Source organism: Mesocricetus auratus, unplaced genomic scaffold (assembly GCF_017639785.1).
Source record: "Mesocricetus auratus isolate SY011 unplaced genomic scaffold, BCM_Maur_2.0 Super-Scaffold_100003, whole genome shotgun sequence".
Classification (NCBI taxonomy): domain Eukaryota; kingdom Metazoa; phylum Chordata; class Mammalia; order Rodentia; family Cricetidae; genus Mesocricetus; species Mesocricetus auratus.
This window is the reverse complement of record NW_024429188.1, coordinates 93249816-93270036: the sequence shown is the minus strand read 5'-3', so window position 1 is coordinate 93270036 and position 20221 is coordinate 93249816. Positions and strand designations below refer to the sequence as shown.

The 20221-nt window shown below is 35.3% G+C and overlaps 1 protein-coding gene across 4 annotated transcripts in view; it reads left to right on the top strand.

The window, feature by feature from the left end:
* Positions 1-20221, top strand: part of Tenm1 (teneurin transmembrane protein 1) — a 789988-nt gene that overhangs the window by 526054 nt on the left and 243713 nt on the right. For all 4 annotated transcript variants that reach the window (XM_040744566.1, XM_040744568.1, XM_040744567.1 and 1 more), the window contains 3 exons: positions 2909-3010; positions 4507-4701; positions 10782-10982. In XM_040744566.1, coding sequence (XP_040600500.1) covers positions 2909-3010; positions 4507-4701; positions 10782-10982 — 498 coding nt within the window. The remainder of the gene's footprint in view (positions 1-2908; positions 3011-4506; positions 4702-10781; positions 10983-20221) is intronic.

Below are 20221 nucleotides of genomic sequence, written 5' to 3'. Positions count from 1 at the left end.
TGTGTTGACTGTTAATAGATAGACCATCTGCTCTTGGTAACAATTAGGTTCTATTTTTACTCAATGCTGAAGACCTTGAGAGAGTAGAAAACAGTATTCTAACCATAAGATTATTAAAAATTTTCCTATAGAGTATTTAGAAACATAATAAAAATCATACTGAGACTAACTCCATTGATCTTGCATCTTCAAAATACATAATATTTTTGTTATCTTAGGAAAATGATATATTTTCCGTAACATCAGTTTTTTGTTACTAAGAGTAATATCTTTAGAATTCACTGCAATGAAAAAAATCAGAACACAATTTTGATGATGCGAATGCCATTAAATTATGGCAGACTAATTTAGAAAATTTAGAAGATATAAAATACTTGTGAATATTTTCCCTTTCTTTTAATTCAAACACTGATATCAATTTATAAATACTAACAAACCTATTAAATTGTCAAAAGCTAGTAGAGACAGAACCATGCTTGGGACTTTTTACCTTTACCCTATTTCATCCCCAAAGGAATTTCGCCTTTTAGATACATGCTTATCATCCAGACATCAAGCCATCAGTTTCTTATGAAACAGTGTATTTGTCTTTTGCACATGCAATCTGGTATCTTTACTTTTTATACTTGTTTAATATGAGAAGTACCAAATATATTTCACTCCCTGTTCCATTAAAGAAAGTTCAAGAGAGATGGCTCAATGGTTGGAAGCACTTGTTTCTTTTTTTTTATTCCCACCATGGAAAGATTTCTATCATTTCTTCAAATATTTTTCTGCATCAAAGTTCCTCTTTTTTAAAAAGATTTATTTATTACATATACAGTGTTCTGTACATGCCAGAAGAGGGCAGCAGATTGAATTGTAGATGGTTGTGAGCCACGATGTGGTTACTGGAAATTGAACTCCTGGAAAAGCAATCAATGCTCTTAACCTCTGAGCCATCTCTCCAGCCCCTAGAAGCACTTGTTGCTCTTGCAGAGTATTTGGGTTCAATTCCCATCACCCATATGGTGGTTCACAACCATCCATAACTCCAGTTCTAGGATATGCCCTCTCTTGACCTCCAAAGACACCAAGCACACACATGATACATATACATTCTTTCAGGTAAAATACTCATATATAAAATTGATAAAATAACAGAAACTGAAGTTCAAATACATTTCCCCCTAATAATCAAAAGCACATGAATAATTTACCCTAAAGAATACACATTGTCTTTTTTATATTTTATATATTGTCTTAATGACAGTAAAAGGGTCTTATATATTTCATAAACAAACTGAGCATTGTTATCATTCATAATCCATGCAGCCTCTGAATCCATTCCAATATCTTTAAAAATTGTCTAAAATGGGCTCCTACCATTTTCATTTTCTCGTCTTTATTCTGCCCAGGGAAAAACTCAAACACATCAGTCACAGGCTCTCTAACTGCATAGTAAACTAATTAAAGTTCATTGCTCTCAATTCTTTAATGTGAGCGTACCTACAGATTCACCTAAGGTTCTTGGTAGATTACAGTTTTCTGGACAAGATTCATTAGGCCAGATTAAGGAGATTCAGAACTAAAGACCAGGAATCCATCTTATAGGTGCCACACAATAATTCTACTGATGCAATGGGCTTATAGGCTACGGTTATACAAATGCAATTTCTTTGCTTTAATTACACATTCTTGTCATTCAAAGATACCAAGGTCACTTCCTAGAATCTCTCCATTTTATTAGAAATATTTTTCCAAGTGAAGGATGATATTTAATTAAAAATGGAAAAGTCACTGAAATGATTTTAATAGATGAAATTTTAAAAAGAAAGAAAGAAGGTAGGAAGGAAGGAATGAAGGAAGGGAAGAATAGAAAAAAGAAAAAGATTCTGAGGTCAAGATTGCTAAGTATGGAATTTTATATTTTGTGATTTAAAACAACTTTTAACTTTAAATATATTTTAATCATATTCTTTTCCTCCCCTAAACCCTTCCAGTCATTTCTCCCTCCCTACATACACAACATTAATTTCTCAAAAAAAAAACCAACCAAATATAACAAGTACATACATCACACCAGGAGGAATGGCACATTGAAAACATGATCTTTTATAGACCAATGAGTTAATCGTTATTACACTCAAATATAATTTTAAACTATAAAAAAATTAAAGTTTCCTTCAAAGACTGACATTTGTAAACCAGTATTTTCTTCAGAGAAGTTATATAAATTTATTGTGGGATCTTCAAAGCCTTCTCAATCCCCTTGAAAACTATTTTATAATAATGTATTGAAAAAAATTAATGGCGGGGAACTGATAAGCATTTACAGTCAAGAAGGCATTTCTCAACAAAATACTTAGGTTCGAATGCTTTTAGTGGTAGTAAATTTAATATGAACACTTGCTTTAAAAGCATGCCATTGTCACTTATTAATGAAAATGAACTAATTATTATCATATTTAACCTGTCAAGATAGTATAGCATATTAAATAGTTCACGCTGCTAGAGAAGAAACTTTATTTGCTACAACATAAGTATAAAACATACTTTAGTCTTTGTCTTATGGGTTGCATTTTAGAGTCTGTTTTTCTTTTGAGAAATGTCTTCAAATTCTCATACCTTTTTATTTTTATCATGAATACCTCTTAAGAATACAATTTATGTAGACCCTTTATGTACTTAGAGATGAGTTGTTTTTTGTTCTTCTCTTAAAAAGTCAATTTACCAAATTGAGAAGCATGTTTAATAATCTACTGCATATGACATCATGCGGAAGTCTATACCATCTAATTTTGAGCAATAAGTGATTTGTAGACAACATAGGACATGATTATTATAGACAAAGAATTCCTGAAACTTTCAAAACATCATATCTCTAGCCTAAATGTGTGTTAAGTTTTCTCTTCTTTTGTATTAATAGAAATAATGGATGACTGTTCAACCAACTGTAATGGAAATGGAGAGTGTATCTCTGGACATTGTCATTGTTTCCCAGGATTCCTTGGACCTGACTGTGCTAGAGGTAATGTATTATGATTCTGATTGCTTTAGAGCAGCAGCTCTCAACATTCCTAATGTTGCAACACTTTAATAAAATTCTTCCTTTTGTTGTGATCTCAACCATAAAATTATTTCATTGCTACTTCATAGCTGTAATTTTGCTACAATTATGAACTGCAATGTAAATATCTGATATACAGGCTATCTGATATATGCCCTCCATAAGATTGTGACACATAAGTTGAGAGCCACTGTTTTATACAACTGTCATTGAAGAACTCATAGTGGCGATAGTAACAATAGACATAGCAGCAACAACACCCAGCAGTGTTCTCTGATAATTGTCACCAAAGTCTGAGCACTTAATATGCCAGCTGCATTCTAGACACTTCTCATTGCCTCTTTTAGTTCCTCTTTCCTACAATATTCCTAAGAAGTAGGTCTGCTATTAGCCCCATTTTATTAGCAAAGAAAGAACCTCAGGGGGAATAGTGAGGAAATAGCTAAGATATAGTACTAGCTGAGATTTGAATCTAGATCCTCTGAGCAAACTACAACATACTGATTATATTTCTTTTATAAAGTAATTCATAACAGTCTGAGTTCAAAAGGAAAAGTTAGTATTGAAAATGCCATAATAACTGGAAGTAATGATGAATCACTAAATGGACATGTGGTTTAGAAAGTAGGAAATGGAAATTCAAAATTTAAACTTAACAATCTTTATTGTTTCATATACTCACACTCAGTGTAATTAATTCTTACAAAACTTTAGATAAATTGTACCATGCATTCCACTAGAATCAGAATTATTATTTTGCAGATGCTTCCTTTTTGTAGTCAATGTAGTCCTAAAGTTTCTGGTCTACTTGGTTAATCTTGGGTTTCTTAGAAGAAAAAACTGTTCATTTAGATTAAATTCCATTCAATAGAGAATCCTAAAGCAGTTGCTAGGTTCCCTGTACCATAACAGATTTGTGAAATGGAGAATAATTTTGTATTTTAAAAGACATATAAGAAAAAAAGATGTGGGCATTACCCTCAAAACCTCATGGATTTAAAATTAAGACATACAGTGACAAAACAGAATAGGTATTCTAATAAAAGTATGTCTGTTGAAAGGCATGTCGTGAATCTTTATAAGACCCTTTTCATATGAATACCACCCTACTTATTAGTTCTTTCTTGCAAAGAGTAGTGTATATTTGTTTGAGGAAATAAAAACCATCCAGGGGACAAAACCCTTAGCTTAAAATAGTAGCAGTGATAATAGTTTGATATTGTGATAAGATCAAAAGCAAGGTTTTTATGCCAAACTTCAGAAATCTTCATGATTTATCCTCACCTCACTTCTATAGGAGAATTGTCTGTAATCATGATCATAATCTTATTTAATAAAGAGTAACATGAAAATATTACTTTTGCCAGAAATGATATACTAGAACCAATATTGAATTATTCTTCTGAAGGTTTTGACAGAATTATGAAAACATTACAAGTTTATTTGTCAACCTTTAGATTCATGCCCAGTGCTGTGTGGTGGGAATGGAGAGTATGAGAAAGGCCACTGTGTCTGCAGGAATGGCTGGAAAGGACCTGAGTGTGATGTTCCAGAAGAACAATGTATCGACCCAACATGCTTTGGCCATGGCACCTGCATCATGGGAGTCTGCATTTGTGTTCCAGGATACAAAGGAGAAATATGTGAGGAAGGTCAGAGCCCCATTTCAATATATTGCTTCAGGCTTTTCTCTCACTGGTTTGTTCAAAGGGTCATTCTATAATACTAGTAGAGATATAAGCAATCTTTGCAAATGCAGTAGATGTTTGACACGCCCTTGGTACACCCAGAAAAATTTTGAGGTCAGGGAAGTTCATGGCTCTTCTGGAAGTCTCACAGACAACTTGAGACTATGTCTATTGCATCTGCAAAGTGGCAATGCAAAAGTGATATCTTCTCTCCTGTTAAGTGAAGCTTTTTCTTTGCTAGCCACTTTGGTTTATCCCCCGCCAGTCGCCCGGGCTCTGCCACGCCAGCCTGGTTCCAGAGCCGCATCAGTCCCAAATAAACACACAGGAGGCTATATTAATTATGAAGCTGTTGGCCTTGCTTGTCCCTTACTGGCTAGCTCTGCCTTAAGTAATTACCCCATAATTGTTAATCTAAGTATGTCTCTTACCGGAGAATAGTTCCAGGCTTCCTACCCCCAATAGCGTTACATGTTGACTCTCCTGTATTGTTCTCCTTCCCAGAATCCTCCTGTATTCCTAGCCCCACCTATCTAGATTCCTATTGGCCAGACAGTGCTTTATTAGCATAAGACTTCCCCAACATCTCCTCTTTTCTGTTTAAACAAAAAGAAAGGTCTTAACTTTAACACAGTCAAATTGTATATAACAGAACAGTTATCAAATAAGAACATAGTTACAATATTTTAGCAAGATTTAAAGAAAATATCATCCATACCATCCTTGTGAGTTCAAAGTTCTATATGTAACTTATCTTTTATCATAACTAAGGAAAACTATAACTATCTGTCTTCAACTCCATCAAAGACCACAGAAGGATAATATATAAACACTAGGATTGACAGAGACATCTTACTGCCTGGACAGTCACCCGAAGTTCCTCTGTAACATTGGGGCATCCATCTTCAGCCCATAGGCCACAATGTGTCTGGAACACTTCTCAGCAAAGCAGGAAATTTCAAAACTGTCCATCTGCGCTGGCAGTCTGTCAGTCATTTCTCTGTGTCCTGCAGAACGTCTCCTAGACTCTTCCATGAAGCAGGAACCCTGTAAGACTGAGTTCAGCAGTCACTTTCCTGTGGGTCCTGCATGTCCAGATTATACAACAACAGTCAAGCAGTCCAGGCAAGAGCAGTTTCTTGCCCAAATGGCTAATCTTGCCATGTTGAAAGCAAACTCCATAACAAGTTTCTTCGATGCCCATCTTCCTCTCAGACGTAATTGGTGCTGCCAGGAGCAGACATTTCTCATTGTCAAGAAAAGCCCTAAACCATTTTAAATGCCATGTTCTGAAGGTCTTTGAGAGGTTTGAAGACTGTCCATCTCAAATATATTTCTGTATATCTAGAAACCTAACTTATGTAAATAGAAATTCTATTATAAGTAACTGTCTATAGTCTGTATTCAATTATGCATTACGTTGTAAAAGATCAGTATAAGCACAATACTTAATCAAGAGGAGAAATATAAGCATCACAAAATTGACCTTGATTTTGTCTCAATAAATGAAAAACAATACCCATACCATAATTCCCCTTTTTACCATTAAAAAAGATTGGCTGTGATCACTAGCCAATTATAAACAATCCCATTTAAATGAAAACAATGATTTATAAACAAGATGGGAATTGGGACGTCGCTCATTCCAAACTGCTTCCTGCTGGAAGGGGGCGCTGTTTATACCATGGGGATCATGACAAAACTCAGAAACCTGTATAAGTCCGTATTTTCAGGGTCTGTAAAGCTGTATCATCTTAGCTGTCTCAGTCGTTGGAACACCTGCTCCACTGCTTCCGGGGGTCTTGGTTCGTGAAACCACAGAAGCCTGGAAGGAATTCTCAGCTTTTCATTTTCTGTAGAAACATAAGCAAATTCTCCTTTTCCAAGTAACATATCCTTATACTGAAATTTTGAGGTCAAGGCATTTTCAAAAGATATAAGTTGGATTAATTTAGCAGCATTTATAAGCAAGTGTACTTTATCAGTCGTTCCTTCCTTAGCAATGAAAAAACTGAAAAACATAATAGTGTACAGCATCCAGACTCTCTGTGTATTTTCCATCTTTACGTGGCTTATTTATTCATCTATTATTACTTTATTTCTTTCACTTTTATTTATTTTTCTCTGAAACAGGGTTTCTCTTTGGAAACCTGCCTGCCTCTGCCTCTGGAGCAATCCTACCGGCGTGTGCCACCACAACGCCGGCTTTTGTATTTATTTACCACTTTGTCGTTTCAGTTTCTTTCTCAATCTCACATATATTTTTAAACACACTGTAAACCTTTAGAAGTTTTTCTTTATCCAAGTCTGACTTTACTGTAAATCTTTATATTTTTCTGACCACGTGTCTTATCTGTAAAACCGCGGCCGTTTTAAACTGCCGTTTCAAGATGGCGGGCGTAAGCGTGACTTCAGCTTACCGCCTCAGTCCCTGCTGACCTCCAGCAAAAGCTGCCACTTCCAGCTGTACGTACACACCTTTAAATCGTTAGCAGAGTCTCTTAAAACAACCTTGCTTTTTGTTTTGTTTTGTTTTGTTTTGTTTTTTCTTTTTATGCCGAGTCAGGAAGACTCCGGTAAACGAGCCACGTGAATCTCGGCTTGTCGCTAGCAAAACAGAGCACACCTGAGAAAAATGCTGCTACCAAAATCTGTGCTTCTCTCTGTTCTTCTGTTTTTAAAATTCCTTTAAAGCTTTTGTTATTTTGCGTGGAAATTCATGATCCCACTCCTGATCACCATTATGTTAAGTGAAGCTTTTTCTTTGCTAGCCACTTTGGTTTATCCCCCGCCAGTCGCCCGGGCTCTGCCACGCCAGCCTGGTTCCAGAGCCGCATCAGTCCCAAATAAACACACAGGAGGCTATATTAATTATGAAGCTGTTGGCCTTGCTTGTCCCTTACTGGCTAGCTCTGCCTTAAGTAATTACCCCATAATTGTTAATCTAAGTATGTCTCTTACCGGAGAATAGTTCCAGGCTTCCTACCCCCAATAGCGTTACATGTTGACTCTCCTGTATTGTTCTCCTTCCCAGAATCCTCCTGTATTCCTAGCCCCACCTATCTAGATTCCTATTGGCCAGACAGTGCTTTATTAGCATAAGACTTCCCCAACACTCTCCTAATTTCTAATATTGTTTTATAACATAAGAATTTCCATATTGATTATTTTAGGTGTTAATTCATATGTTTTCATTATTACAGAGAGTATTATACTGCATAATGAAGCATTGCATTCAAAGAATGCAATAAAAATAATGAAGTTTGACTTAAACGCCTAAAAAAACCAGGCTTACTCTAATGGTTTCAAAGCAGAGCCTTTGTATTAAATTCACCCCAAAAGAGTCTTTAGAAAAAATTATTTTGAAATGCCAGTAGTTTTATCACTTAAACAGACATATTGGAAAATAAGCTTACCAGTAATCAGACCATTTTCATGCCACATTCCTAAAATAAGACTGATTTAAGAAATAATATTAAACTATTACCATGGGAGATGGTTTCATCACAACTGTTGTTCAAGAAAGGGGATGCTGAAAATGCACTGTAATTGCTTTTTAAAGATGTCTCATAAAGACTGTGACACAGCATTCTAAAGGGTTTAATCTCATTCTAATCCATGAACAAGCAAGACTTTAGCTGTCCACCTCCCATCAGTGGCAATAGAATATGAGTGTAAAGACTGTTTATTCAAGTGAATTCCATTGAACATGTACAAGGCACTGGAGTTCCTAAGGCATCTTAGAAATAGTTTTTGTTATAATGATCAAACTATCATTATATGTAAGCATAAATTCAGATGCTGTATAGACCCAGACACAGTTAACAATGAGTGACTATCGCATCTACAATTTTCCATGAAAATCATGTAACCTAATTCATTAGACTCTTCTGATTTGAATTTCATAAGCAGCTGAAAATTAATTTATCTTAAATTAGCCTTTTACTTGGGCTCTAAGAAAATATGTAAAACAGCCAGAATAACTAAGAAGAATACTCACCATATTTAATGGCATAAGCTTTACAGATACAATAGAAAATATTTTTACTCTTACATTACATATGAAGAATCTATAAACTGAATCAAGCTATAGATAGATTTTGTTTCTAGACATAGTGTTGTCATTGTTTTTATTGACTGAGTTGGTTGCCAAATTCATAAAATAGAGATGGGTCACATTGCAGATCCCTATTTCTATCTTCCCTTGAATACTAGAATGTCTGGAGACTGGACCCACATCACCTGGAGCTAAGCAGCAGCAGTTGTTACTTTTAAACTGACCACATGGTTTCACAGTTTGCTCCCAATCAGCAATGTCCTTACAAACATCCATTTCCTCCACACCTGCCTTCTCCCGGCCCCTGATTTCATCCCTCTGATTTAAGTATGCCTTTTATGATGTAAACATCTTTATAACAAGTATTCCTACTCATGAAACACCCTTCAGAGTGAGCTTTATTAGGAGAGAGAACCTCCCTGGAAACATGGAGAGCATGGCTGGGCCTTACGCGGGAAAGAGCTTTATGAGAGAGGGATAGCTTGAAATGAGAAAGTATGAAACATAGCTATTATGTATACCATTGTGGTGGAGGCCATGCCAACAGAGAGAGCCTTTGTAGGAATCCTCTGAAAAAATATTTCTGACTTTTACAGCATTCCAGAGTTTAGCAGTAAGTTCTACACCACAGAATTTAGTTGAGCCTAGCATGTGAGACAAGAAACGTGGAGAATCAGGTACTAACTAGGTAGGGCTAAAAACTTATATTGTAGTGGCAAGAAGAGGAGCTAGGTTTGTTTCCTCCCCTACCTTGGCCAAGGTCTGCAAGTTCTAACTTTCAGCTGTAAAGGATGTGGCCTGGTTTCTGGAAGATAAAAGAGGCTAGACATAAGAAACATGAATTGAATGTAGCAAATCTCTTAATAAGAAAGTCACAATAAAGTAATGGCATTCTGTTAATTATTATTGTTGTATTTTCCATAACGAAATATAGTCCTTCTAAAAATAGTCTATATCTTGGATTTTACCTTTAAGCCACATCATGAATCAAATTAGATGTACATTTGGATATTTTATTTGGTGACTAGATCACTTATTAGAATATTGTTTTATTGACCTTCAGCTCTTTGGGTAATTATGATAGCTATAATGGTAGCTTTTTGTAGACCTTTTGTGATAACAATCTACACCCAAAGTCAGACTTGCAAATTTTGAGAAGGTGTATCAATGTATTCCCATTACCGCAAAAATATTTCAAAGCATAATTAACATTAGGACAAAGTGTTATAGTCTTGTTTGTATAGAAAGACAAAGAATTTGGAAGTCAACCTTCCCATATCACACAGAATAGTCACAGAAAAGCAGAAAACAATGGCAACATTACTAGGCTCACAGAATCAGAGACAAATAGAATTACATTTAGTCTAAGATGATGTCACAGTGTTGTGATAGAAGAAGGGGACAAAAAGACACACATTATGAAATTCAATTAAAACTGATACATTTTTTGGTGCTACTGAAGAAAAAAATGTGAGGTTGTAACAAATTTCTATAAATTTTGTTATTTCATATAACAGCAGTCACTTCACCAAATTGCTTGTCATCCAAATTAAAAACTAATAAAAACTCCTAGACATGTTAAGTAAAGCTTTGATTCTAATTTGAGAAAGGATGAAGAGTGGCTTATCAAAAAAAGCCTCTCAGGCATTTTTGAAAAGCTGAGAAATTCCTACTGAGGGTCCATACAGGTCCACCCACTCATTTGTGTGGGGGGTATCACATACTGTTAAGAATTACATGCAGCATGTGTGATTTTCTTCTTCCAAATTTAGGTTGCAACCTTTTTCAAACCCTACCATATTTTTAAGTGTTAATAATCTTCTGGTTTAAACACAATGTTTGCATGAGTCATTTTATTGCCTAATTAAAGCAATGTTAATGATACAATACTAGGAAATCAATGTATCTCAGTTCCATTAGCCCACACCTGTTCTCTCTCAACCTTCCCTCTCACCCCCACCTTTTTTGTTTTGTTTTTGGTATTCAGAGGACTGCTTAGACCCAATGTGTTCCAGCCATGGCATCTGTGTCAAAGGAGAATGTCATTGTTCCACTGGCTGGGGAGGGGTCAACTGTGAAACTCCCCTTCCCATATGTCAAGAGCAGTGCTCAGGACATGGAACTTTTCTTTTGGACACTGGAGTTTGCAGCTGTGATCCCAAGTGGACAGGATCTGACTGCTCTACAGGTATTTTGGAGTTATCTCTCTCTCTTCCTCTATTTCAAGGTCTAACTGATTATTTCCTTAAGGTACCACATTTTAAGATCTGGAATATATGACATCACATAAAAACACAACTGCAGTACTCTACTCCATTTAATATATTACTACCATATTATTATTTCTACAACATGGTTTCTTTTCCCCATTCCTTATCCTAGCATCTTCCAGAGTTCTCTTCTGTCTACAGATAAGCTAATTATCAAAGGATTATCACAAACCATTAAAACTGCCCACCGTCTACTTCTGCTTAATGAGTAAATCCCTCCCTCTGCTTGTATAATCTGTAATATCTACTTATCCTGATTGCATTCAATGTTCATACTTTTCCATGTCTTTTCCTCATCATAAACTGCTGTTAACTTTCAACCTAGAAAAATCCACCAAGACAAACTACAACTTTATTCATTTTGTTACATCTTTTCTGACTAGATAAATATGAATCCTATGAAATTCATTCCATATGCATTGCTAGAGAGCACTGGAGCCATTGTGATTTAGGTGTTTGTACCCACGCCATATTTTTTTCTGAATTGAAAGCATTGAAAAGAATGTGTCATTCTTTATATTTTGCGTCTTCAGAATATATTCTTATTAAATGAATAGAGTTAACCAACGACAGCTCTTGGAAAGCTTCTGACTTTGAATTTTGTGGAGGATGTAAAATGGCATATGGTGAGCAGAAACTTTCAGTGCACCGTGGGATTTTGTTCCTAGTGAGTTAGCATAGGAAGTGAAGTCTGCGAGTCTATGCTAATGAAGCATGAGGATCCCTCTGTTAAGATAAATAATTCTAACATAAATTGTAACCACAATTATAGCCAGACTTTGCTGAAATTGTGCTGTCTCACATTGAAATAATATGGAAAACAGGAGTGAATGTTAAAATAAAATATCAGAAAGTGAGAGCTCAGTGTGGTGATGTATGCCTGTAACCATAGCACTTGGGAGGCTGAGGAAGGTTGATCCTAGTTGCCAGGAAAGCATGGGTTACATAGTGGCTTCCAAGCTAGTCTGGCTATAAAGTGAGACCCTGTCTTAAAGAAGCAGGAAAAAGGATTAAAATGATAATTATGTAATTGTCACTAGATATACAAAATACACAAAAGAAAAGAAAAAATATACAAAATTAGAAAGGAATAACAAAATAAAATACTTATGAAGAAGTATCATAGGAACCAAGCCTGATTATTAACTTATTTTCAACATATTACTGAATATATTCCATAATTCCACATACTGGTTGTATTATGGCCTGCAGCTCCAATTTAAAAATAATACTGATGCCAGTATTATTATTGTAGAAGACACACAATGATGACTTTGTCTTGTCTCTATTCTGAGTTTTGCACATATAGCAACTCACCATAACTACAATTATTGTGCCTACTTTAAAGCTGAAGAAACTTAAGCACAGAGACATGCTATAACTTACCAAAAAAAGCAAGATAACACATTTGAGCAAGACCTTTGACCTTGAACAGTCCACGCGTTTAAACATAACCATCTAAGAGTCTATTGCCTATGCTATTATATACAAAATGTCCAGGGTCCATGCAATATAGAGTATGAAGAGTACGCAATGTTATTTCCCTGAGATGAGGGAAGGCATCTAAGAAAGGCTCACACTTGAATTTACGCTAGAAAAATGGTGAATGTTTCTTGGATGGACAAGGAAAACACAGGTGGAAGGGGTAGCTTTAAAAGAAAGATATGAATCTAAATGACACACCTGGAGGTCACTGGGTTATTTGCAGTCCAGGAATGCTAAAGGAGATAAAAACTGTCCCAATAAGAAGAGCTCTGGAACAGAACATATAGAATTTTATTTACACACCATGCTCAGAAATTTGCATTTCCTCACAATAAAATAGGAATGCACTGAGTACTTTGAAAGAAACTACAGCGTGTATTTAAAACCCTGAAGGGATTAATTCAAGAAGGATGGCATGGGGAAGCAAGTGGAAGTTGAGTGTGGTGACTGAGAGAGACGGAAGTCTGGTATAACCTGTCTATGTCATTGTGTAAGGGGAAGAAGTATAACCAACTCATAGGAGGAAAAACAGATGGGTAGAATGGTTTCATGAAGAGGGGCCAGACATAGTGATTGACTGTGAGTATGTGTTGGAGTGTTTACATAAGATGTAGATAGACATGGCAAGCAAGGGATTGAGATTCAAGAGCAGAATCCTTTCTGTTATACAGCTCTGTCAACATTTAACATGGATGGGGGTGGGGTCATGTGTTTTTAGGAGAGTCATTTTCTTCAGTGGTATAGCCACTGATAAGATGCTCTTGCTCAAGTAAATAGTTCTCCAATACACACCTAAGCAAGAAACTCTAATTAAACTCAGGGTGCTGCATACCAAAAGAATATATATGAAAGTAGGACTTACATTTATTGAGAAGAGGGTTTCCAGTAGGACAGATGCAGATGAAAAAGGGGAATGGGTAATAAAAATGACTAAAATTTATTATATAAATAGGCAAAACTGTCAAACAATAAAAATATAGATGCACCTTAAACTGTAGGCGAATGCTCAGTGTATAGTTCAGCAGACCAAAAGAGTGCACATGATGCTTTAGGAAGAATATAGAAAATGGCGATGAAATCACAACTCCATAGAACACCAGTGTGTCTCTACCATGATAGGATATTTAATAAGAAGTCAATACTTGACTTCTAGAATTGGGGATGTGGCTTTGGATTTAATCCCCACAAGTACAAAGAAGTCAACAAGAAATGACAAATTCTGTAATAAACATTTGTTCTCAGTCTTCATATATCCCACTCATGCTCTTCCTGATTCTTCACAATTAAATAAACTTTCTCCTAATATACCACTAATAACAGTGGCAGAAATTGTTTCTATTTCAAATGAGTCAATATTGAATATTCAACATACAGTTTTTCCTTCTAGTCTTACCTGCCATATTACTTACTTTCTTGTTGCTGTGATAAAACACTATGACCAAATGCAATTTAAGAAAGAGACAGTTTATGTTGGCTTATGTATGGCTCAGTGGGGACAAGATTGTGTCAAGAGAGCAGAGTTGCACAAGTTGTAGGCATGGCAGGAGGAGTACAAAGCCAAGAGCTCACAGTTTTAATCACAAGCAAAACAGCAGAGAGTGAAAACAGGAAGTAGGTGAGTTGCTTTAGTCTTAAAATATGCTTCCAGTGACATACTTCTTCCAGCCATGTTATATCTCCAAAATTTTCCCATACAACCATCAGCTGTGGACCAATGTTAAGTACTCAAGAGTGTGGGAACACATTTGTTATCCATATAACCATACCTGCATTCCCTAAATTGCAATGCTGTGTTCCAGTCCTGTAGGCAAAGAGGAAAATTACCTGAGAACAAAAGCCTGTAACAAAGGGGACTTAAGAAAAGAATGAAATATATCAGCTCACATGTTTCAGTTCATCATGGCAGAGAAGACTTGGTAGCAGCAATATGAGATGGGTCAGCAGTCAGGAGAGAGAGGGATGCTGAAATTCAGTTCACCTTCTTATTTAGTATAGGACTCCATCTAATAATAACATTTTGCCCACACACACACACACATTCAGGGTCTGTCCTCCCTGTTCAGTAAAAGCTTTCTAGAAAAACAATCATAGATGTGCCCACAGGTATGTTTCCATATAAATCCAGTCAAGTTGAAGATGAAGATTCACCATCACAAAGGTGTTCAAGGAGGATAGTGTCATGACCACATCTGCATTTGAAGGAATTTAAAATCAGATGGAAAAGTAAGAACATAGGTTATACAGGTTGTAAAATAGGACTTGGTAACTATCCACATGTGTTATCCCATGCTATAACCCACATAGAGAAAAGAAGTTTGGCATAAAACCATGAATAGTCTGGGCTATTTAGAGAATTCAAAGCCAACTGGGACTGTAGTATGAGACTCTGTCTCAAAACAATAGAACTTTAAACTATATGAGTATAAGTGGAGACTTGGATTTTACTAATGATGATTTGCACATTATTGTCATGCTACATAAATGTTTCACCTATTAAAGATTTTTTATTACCTATCTACTCTGTGAGATTTGCTATGGTCTTGGGATATGCCTCCAAGTAAATAAGGATTCCTGTATTGCAGTCTGGAATGATGAGACGGATGACAAACAATGAGTAAGAAAAGACTTGGGATTTTTTTCATCATGAGGAAACTTATCAACAGAAACATTAAGTAACTGTCCCAAGGTCATAGTTCTGGAAAGTTTCAAACCTATGAGTAGAAATCAGAGCTGCTAATATCATGCTATATGTGCTGTTTTTATTTTCAGTCCCAACCACCATACCTACCCAAATACGACAGGAGTTAGGCAAAGAGACAAAGCTCAAGGGAATGAGTTAGCTTTCTGAAAAGCAGGCAAAGAACACTGAACACAAAGTGTGTCAATGGAATAATTTTTTGTCCAGAAAACCTTAACCAAACTCCCATTCGTTCAGTTCAGACCAAATAACAAAACCTCACTAGAAACATCTCTTCACACAAGCACAAGGGTGGATAGATATGATCCTAAATTTAATAACCTCTCAGGCAAAAAGCTCCCTAATCAAACTACCAAATTGAAAAATAGGAAAAGGAAATGCTTTCCGAATCTCTAGTGCCATGGTAGGAATAGTCCTTCTGTGATTTTTAAACTCTATAAAGGTTGTTCCCAAAGAGCATATTTAACCATGGAGATGATCTCACTGTGCAGACTTTTAATTGAGTGTTCTCAGTCCAGGAAGCAATTTAGCATCTGATTCTCATAATGGATCCTGTCATTTCAAAGGTGGATATGCTCTTTGCCATTGATCATCTTCCTCCTCAAGTACATGAAGCTGCTTACCTGTTAGCATGTTAACTATGCTGCTGTGATACCAAGGGGACTGCAGAAAATCATCTGCTGATCATTTTTAGTCTGTTTTTCTACCTACGGTATTGTTTGCAGCCTTAAATTGATACTTGACATAGACTTCTTTAGCCTGATAGTCTCATGACACTTCGCAAAGGTTAACTCATTAGTCTTTAAAATACCTCAAGAGGAATATAATAGAAGCTTGTTATATCATGGGTTAGATTTGGATATACTACAGGTCAAATTGTGCTGTCTCAAAACATAACTCCTTGCTGTAAAATCTCAGTAATGCATTTAGCCTGTTGTAAGGATATTGGCCCTGGCCTCTGAGATAAGCATTGTAAAACATGTCTACTATATTTCTTTGGTAAAATCTGCCTCCTAACAGATATAGTCTCTTAGGGGAGCATAAAGGTAGAATATAGAGTTCTGTATCTGTTTTCTTAATGAAATTGAAGTGTTATCATGTGTCTCATCCAAAGATGCTATTAGATCCAAAAGATATCAGAAGACTTTGTTATGGGAATATTTGTTTTTAACCTATCTTTTGACATGTGTCCCTCTTTCCATTAGAGAGATGACAGTGTTGATGTAGTTGGATGTGGCTGTCTGTGTGTATGAATATATTAACAGCACAGTGACTTTAAGTAATACATTTAATTTATCTCTGTCTCAACTGCTTCATTGTGAACTGGTAGATTAGCCAAAAGGCCCTTGAGGTTCTTTCTAATACTGAACTCTATGATTCTTGATCCTGAATATTAGGCTATTGACATCAATTATAAATCACTTGTAAGTATAGTCCATTAACTCTCTTAACACTCATAATGTTTGTGGTGAGACTATATTAAGTGAAAATAGATCTCATTATAAGAAAAGTCTCATACTCTGACATATAGAACATGCTGTTAAACATTTACATCTGCACAAGACAATGCACACACACAAAAATGTTTGTATATATGTACATACATATTCTTTTCATTACAGCAATGTTTCACTATGTTTTTAAGTGTTCTCTAATGAATAGTTATATGAATCTACTAATAAAACAGATAATTAGCAGAGAAAGTCATAAGGGATTCATATAATAATTGTTGCTAAGGAAATTTTCCTTGATTATGCAAGCAACATGTTTCAAAACACTGTCAGTTTCTTCTTTTATTGAAAACTGCAATGATGAAAAGATTTTCATCTGACTATTTCTAAGACATACAACACATCACTTCCTGCAATTTCCAAGAATTGATTAGAACTTTTAAAGTGAGTCATGCATACACAGAATTTCCTTCTAATATTATAGATAAAACAGGGTCATAGATACCATTTGACAAAAAACCATTATTAAAAACGTAATGCACATTCTATGAGGATGGCATACAACCATTCATCATGCTACTGAAGAGAAAAATCCATTCACATATAAGGTAACTAGGATATGGCATCTTCAATAAAAAGAAATCAGTGAAGTAAGCAGAAGAGAAAACTAAGATTGCAAATACTTTTCTCTCTGTAGCTCTAGACACACCTTTATTTCTTATGATTGGTAATTAATTTCTCACAAAAGAGAAAATGATTTCACTAGTAGATATCTAGACTTAACAAAGAGCTCAGTGAAGGGCTAAGAGTCACTGAAACATGATGGGGGGGAAGGATGGATATAGTGTTTTTAACAGTAAAAAGCAAAAAAAAAACCCAGGCTTCTAATTAAACCAGCTTAATTATTTTAATCTGATGCTCAAGGTGTAACTCCTATGCTGAAATTTATTTTAATTCACTTTTATACTCACTAAAAATAAAAAACAAACTTGGAAGTGATTCTGGTAATAATAATTAGAATTCTTAAAAACCTGTACTTGTGACATTGTAGCATTAACTAAAGTCAGGTCAAAACATTAACAATAGGTTTTTGAAATAAGTGAAATTCGTTGGTAACACTAGAAATGCAAATGAAAAGCATCTTTAAAAGCATCCCAAGCCAAATTAAGTGTGTGAAACCACATGTGCAGAAATATCTTTGGAAGGTAGATATGAAATGGGAAAAATCACACTATTATAATGATTTCCTAGCAACACATCCTACTCAGACATGGTTTGTCACCCCCAAGCCCTTTTTTTTTGCTTAAGTGAAAATAGAAACCGAACCCAAAAATAATCTCCAATTTTAAATTTTCTCATTTATTTAAAAGATCCAGTAAAAGCACCCTAATATTGTACACACAACTATACATGTGTGATTTAAAGTACATTAAATATCTGATATGTTTCAAAGCACACATTTTTTCATTTTGTTCTGAGACAATAAAAAACCACACCTGTTATGCCAACATTAGCAGGCAGCAATGCAAAAATACAGTGAAACTTTGACAATTTGACAAGTCTAAAATGAGAGGTAAATTTCTGGAGGCCTCTGTAAATCTGAGATAATTCTACTATTTCAAGACATTTTAACTTAAAAATTTGTTTTTCAACTCAGGAACTCTGAAAGCAATCATGAAGCCAGGAAAATGAAGTTTTGCACGAGTGTGAGAAGGGATGCTCATTTATATGGTTAAAATATAGTATAAGAAGTTCATTGACATAGACTGACAGTTTCATCAAAAGCAAACAAGCAGAATTTGATTTTCACTGCTGGATACATTCTTCTCATATACTCAATTATTTTGAATTTTGTGCTCATTTGCTATTTTCCATTTGTTAAATTTCATGTTTAATTACACGAAATGAAAATAGACCCAGAAAGAGAGAAATATAAAGGTGTGTCTGTTCTTATGTGTAAGACCCCATGAAGAAAGTATTCGCTTCACAGTTCACACTGTAGCCATAGTAGTCTTAAGAGGACATAGAAAGGTTTGATGGTTTGATGGTGAGATAGCTGAGAAAGAGACATAAAAAGATAGGATTCACCTGAACAAAATCAAGGACAAGAGCACGGAGGCAAATCAGAAAACATTACCCCAAACTTTCATACAAAAATCAGGTAGTTAGAGATCCCATGTGTCCTAGTTTGCTTTGCATTGTTGTGATAAAGACCATTACCAAAACCACGTGGAGAAGAAATACTTATAAGTCTCCGTCATATTCTACCATGAAGGGAAGTAAAGGCAGGTAAAGGAACTAAAGAGAGGTCATGGAGGAGTGCTAGCTTGCTTTTAGAACTCATTCAGCTTATATTTTTATACAACCCAGGACTACCTACCCAGGGATGACACTGTTCACAGTTGACTGGGCCTTCTTACTTCAATCAATAATTGATTGATTATTGACCTGCAAGCCAATTTGATGGAGGAATTTTCTCAATTGGCATTCCCTTTGTTTTATATGACTACAGCATACGCTAAAATCATTCCTAAAATTAAAGTAGCCTACTTTAACAGGACCATTTTCTGCATTCTGTCATATGGCCACATTCATATTCAAATGAAGATTACAGACTAAACATTGATTACATCAAATATATATAGAATGGCTCCAGAGATCTGATTTAAGTTCATATTCCTCTAAATCATTGGAGAAAATGACAAAAATAGACTCGATAGATTATTTTTCTATATTTGTGAATAGACATTGTATAGAGATAGATAGATAGACAGACAAATAGAGATATACATATGCAATGATGACACTCTAAGAAGACGAAGCTATCATTTTGAACAGGTAGGGAGACTATGGGAGGTACTTCAGGGAGGAGAGAGGTGGGGCAAGAGTGGCAGTTCCATTCCAACTACAATTCAGTTTTTGAAAAGGATGAAGTAAAACATTTTTTCACTCAGAAAACCGAAAGATTCAAACTCTGAGTAGCTGCATTTGGCATCGTTACTAAAATTAGTAGCATTTTCTTATATTTTTAAGGTCCGTGTACAATAAACGAGGAAAATAATTTATTTTACTATGCATGCTTCAGAGTTTAGACGAAGAGTAGAATTCATTCCCTAATGTCCTTTATTAAGCATCTTTATGGATTAGTTCTGTAAATTTTTTCTTGATTATTTAGCATATTTGGAAATCCATGTCTTTCATAAAAAATATTCCTTCTGGCATATCTTTTTAACCTTTATTTCCTCTTATTTGATAATATCTCCAATTGGAATTTCACTTTGATTCCCCTCTCTAGTCCTCATGTTATTAGTTCTTTCCTATTTTCCATTTCTTTTTCTTATCTGTGTTATTGCATGGATAATTTCTTCATGTTCGTTGTCTACCTCATTAAGCCTCTATTTGGCTGAGGTTATTATGCTTTAAACCCTTCAGCTGAATTTTTAATTTCTGTTTGTCTTTACTTACTTTTCTAATGCTGTGAAGACACACCATGACCAAGGTAACTTGGAAGCATTTAATTGGG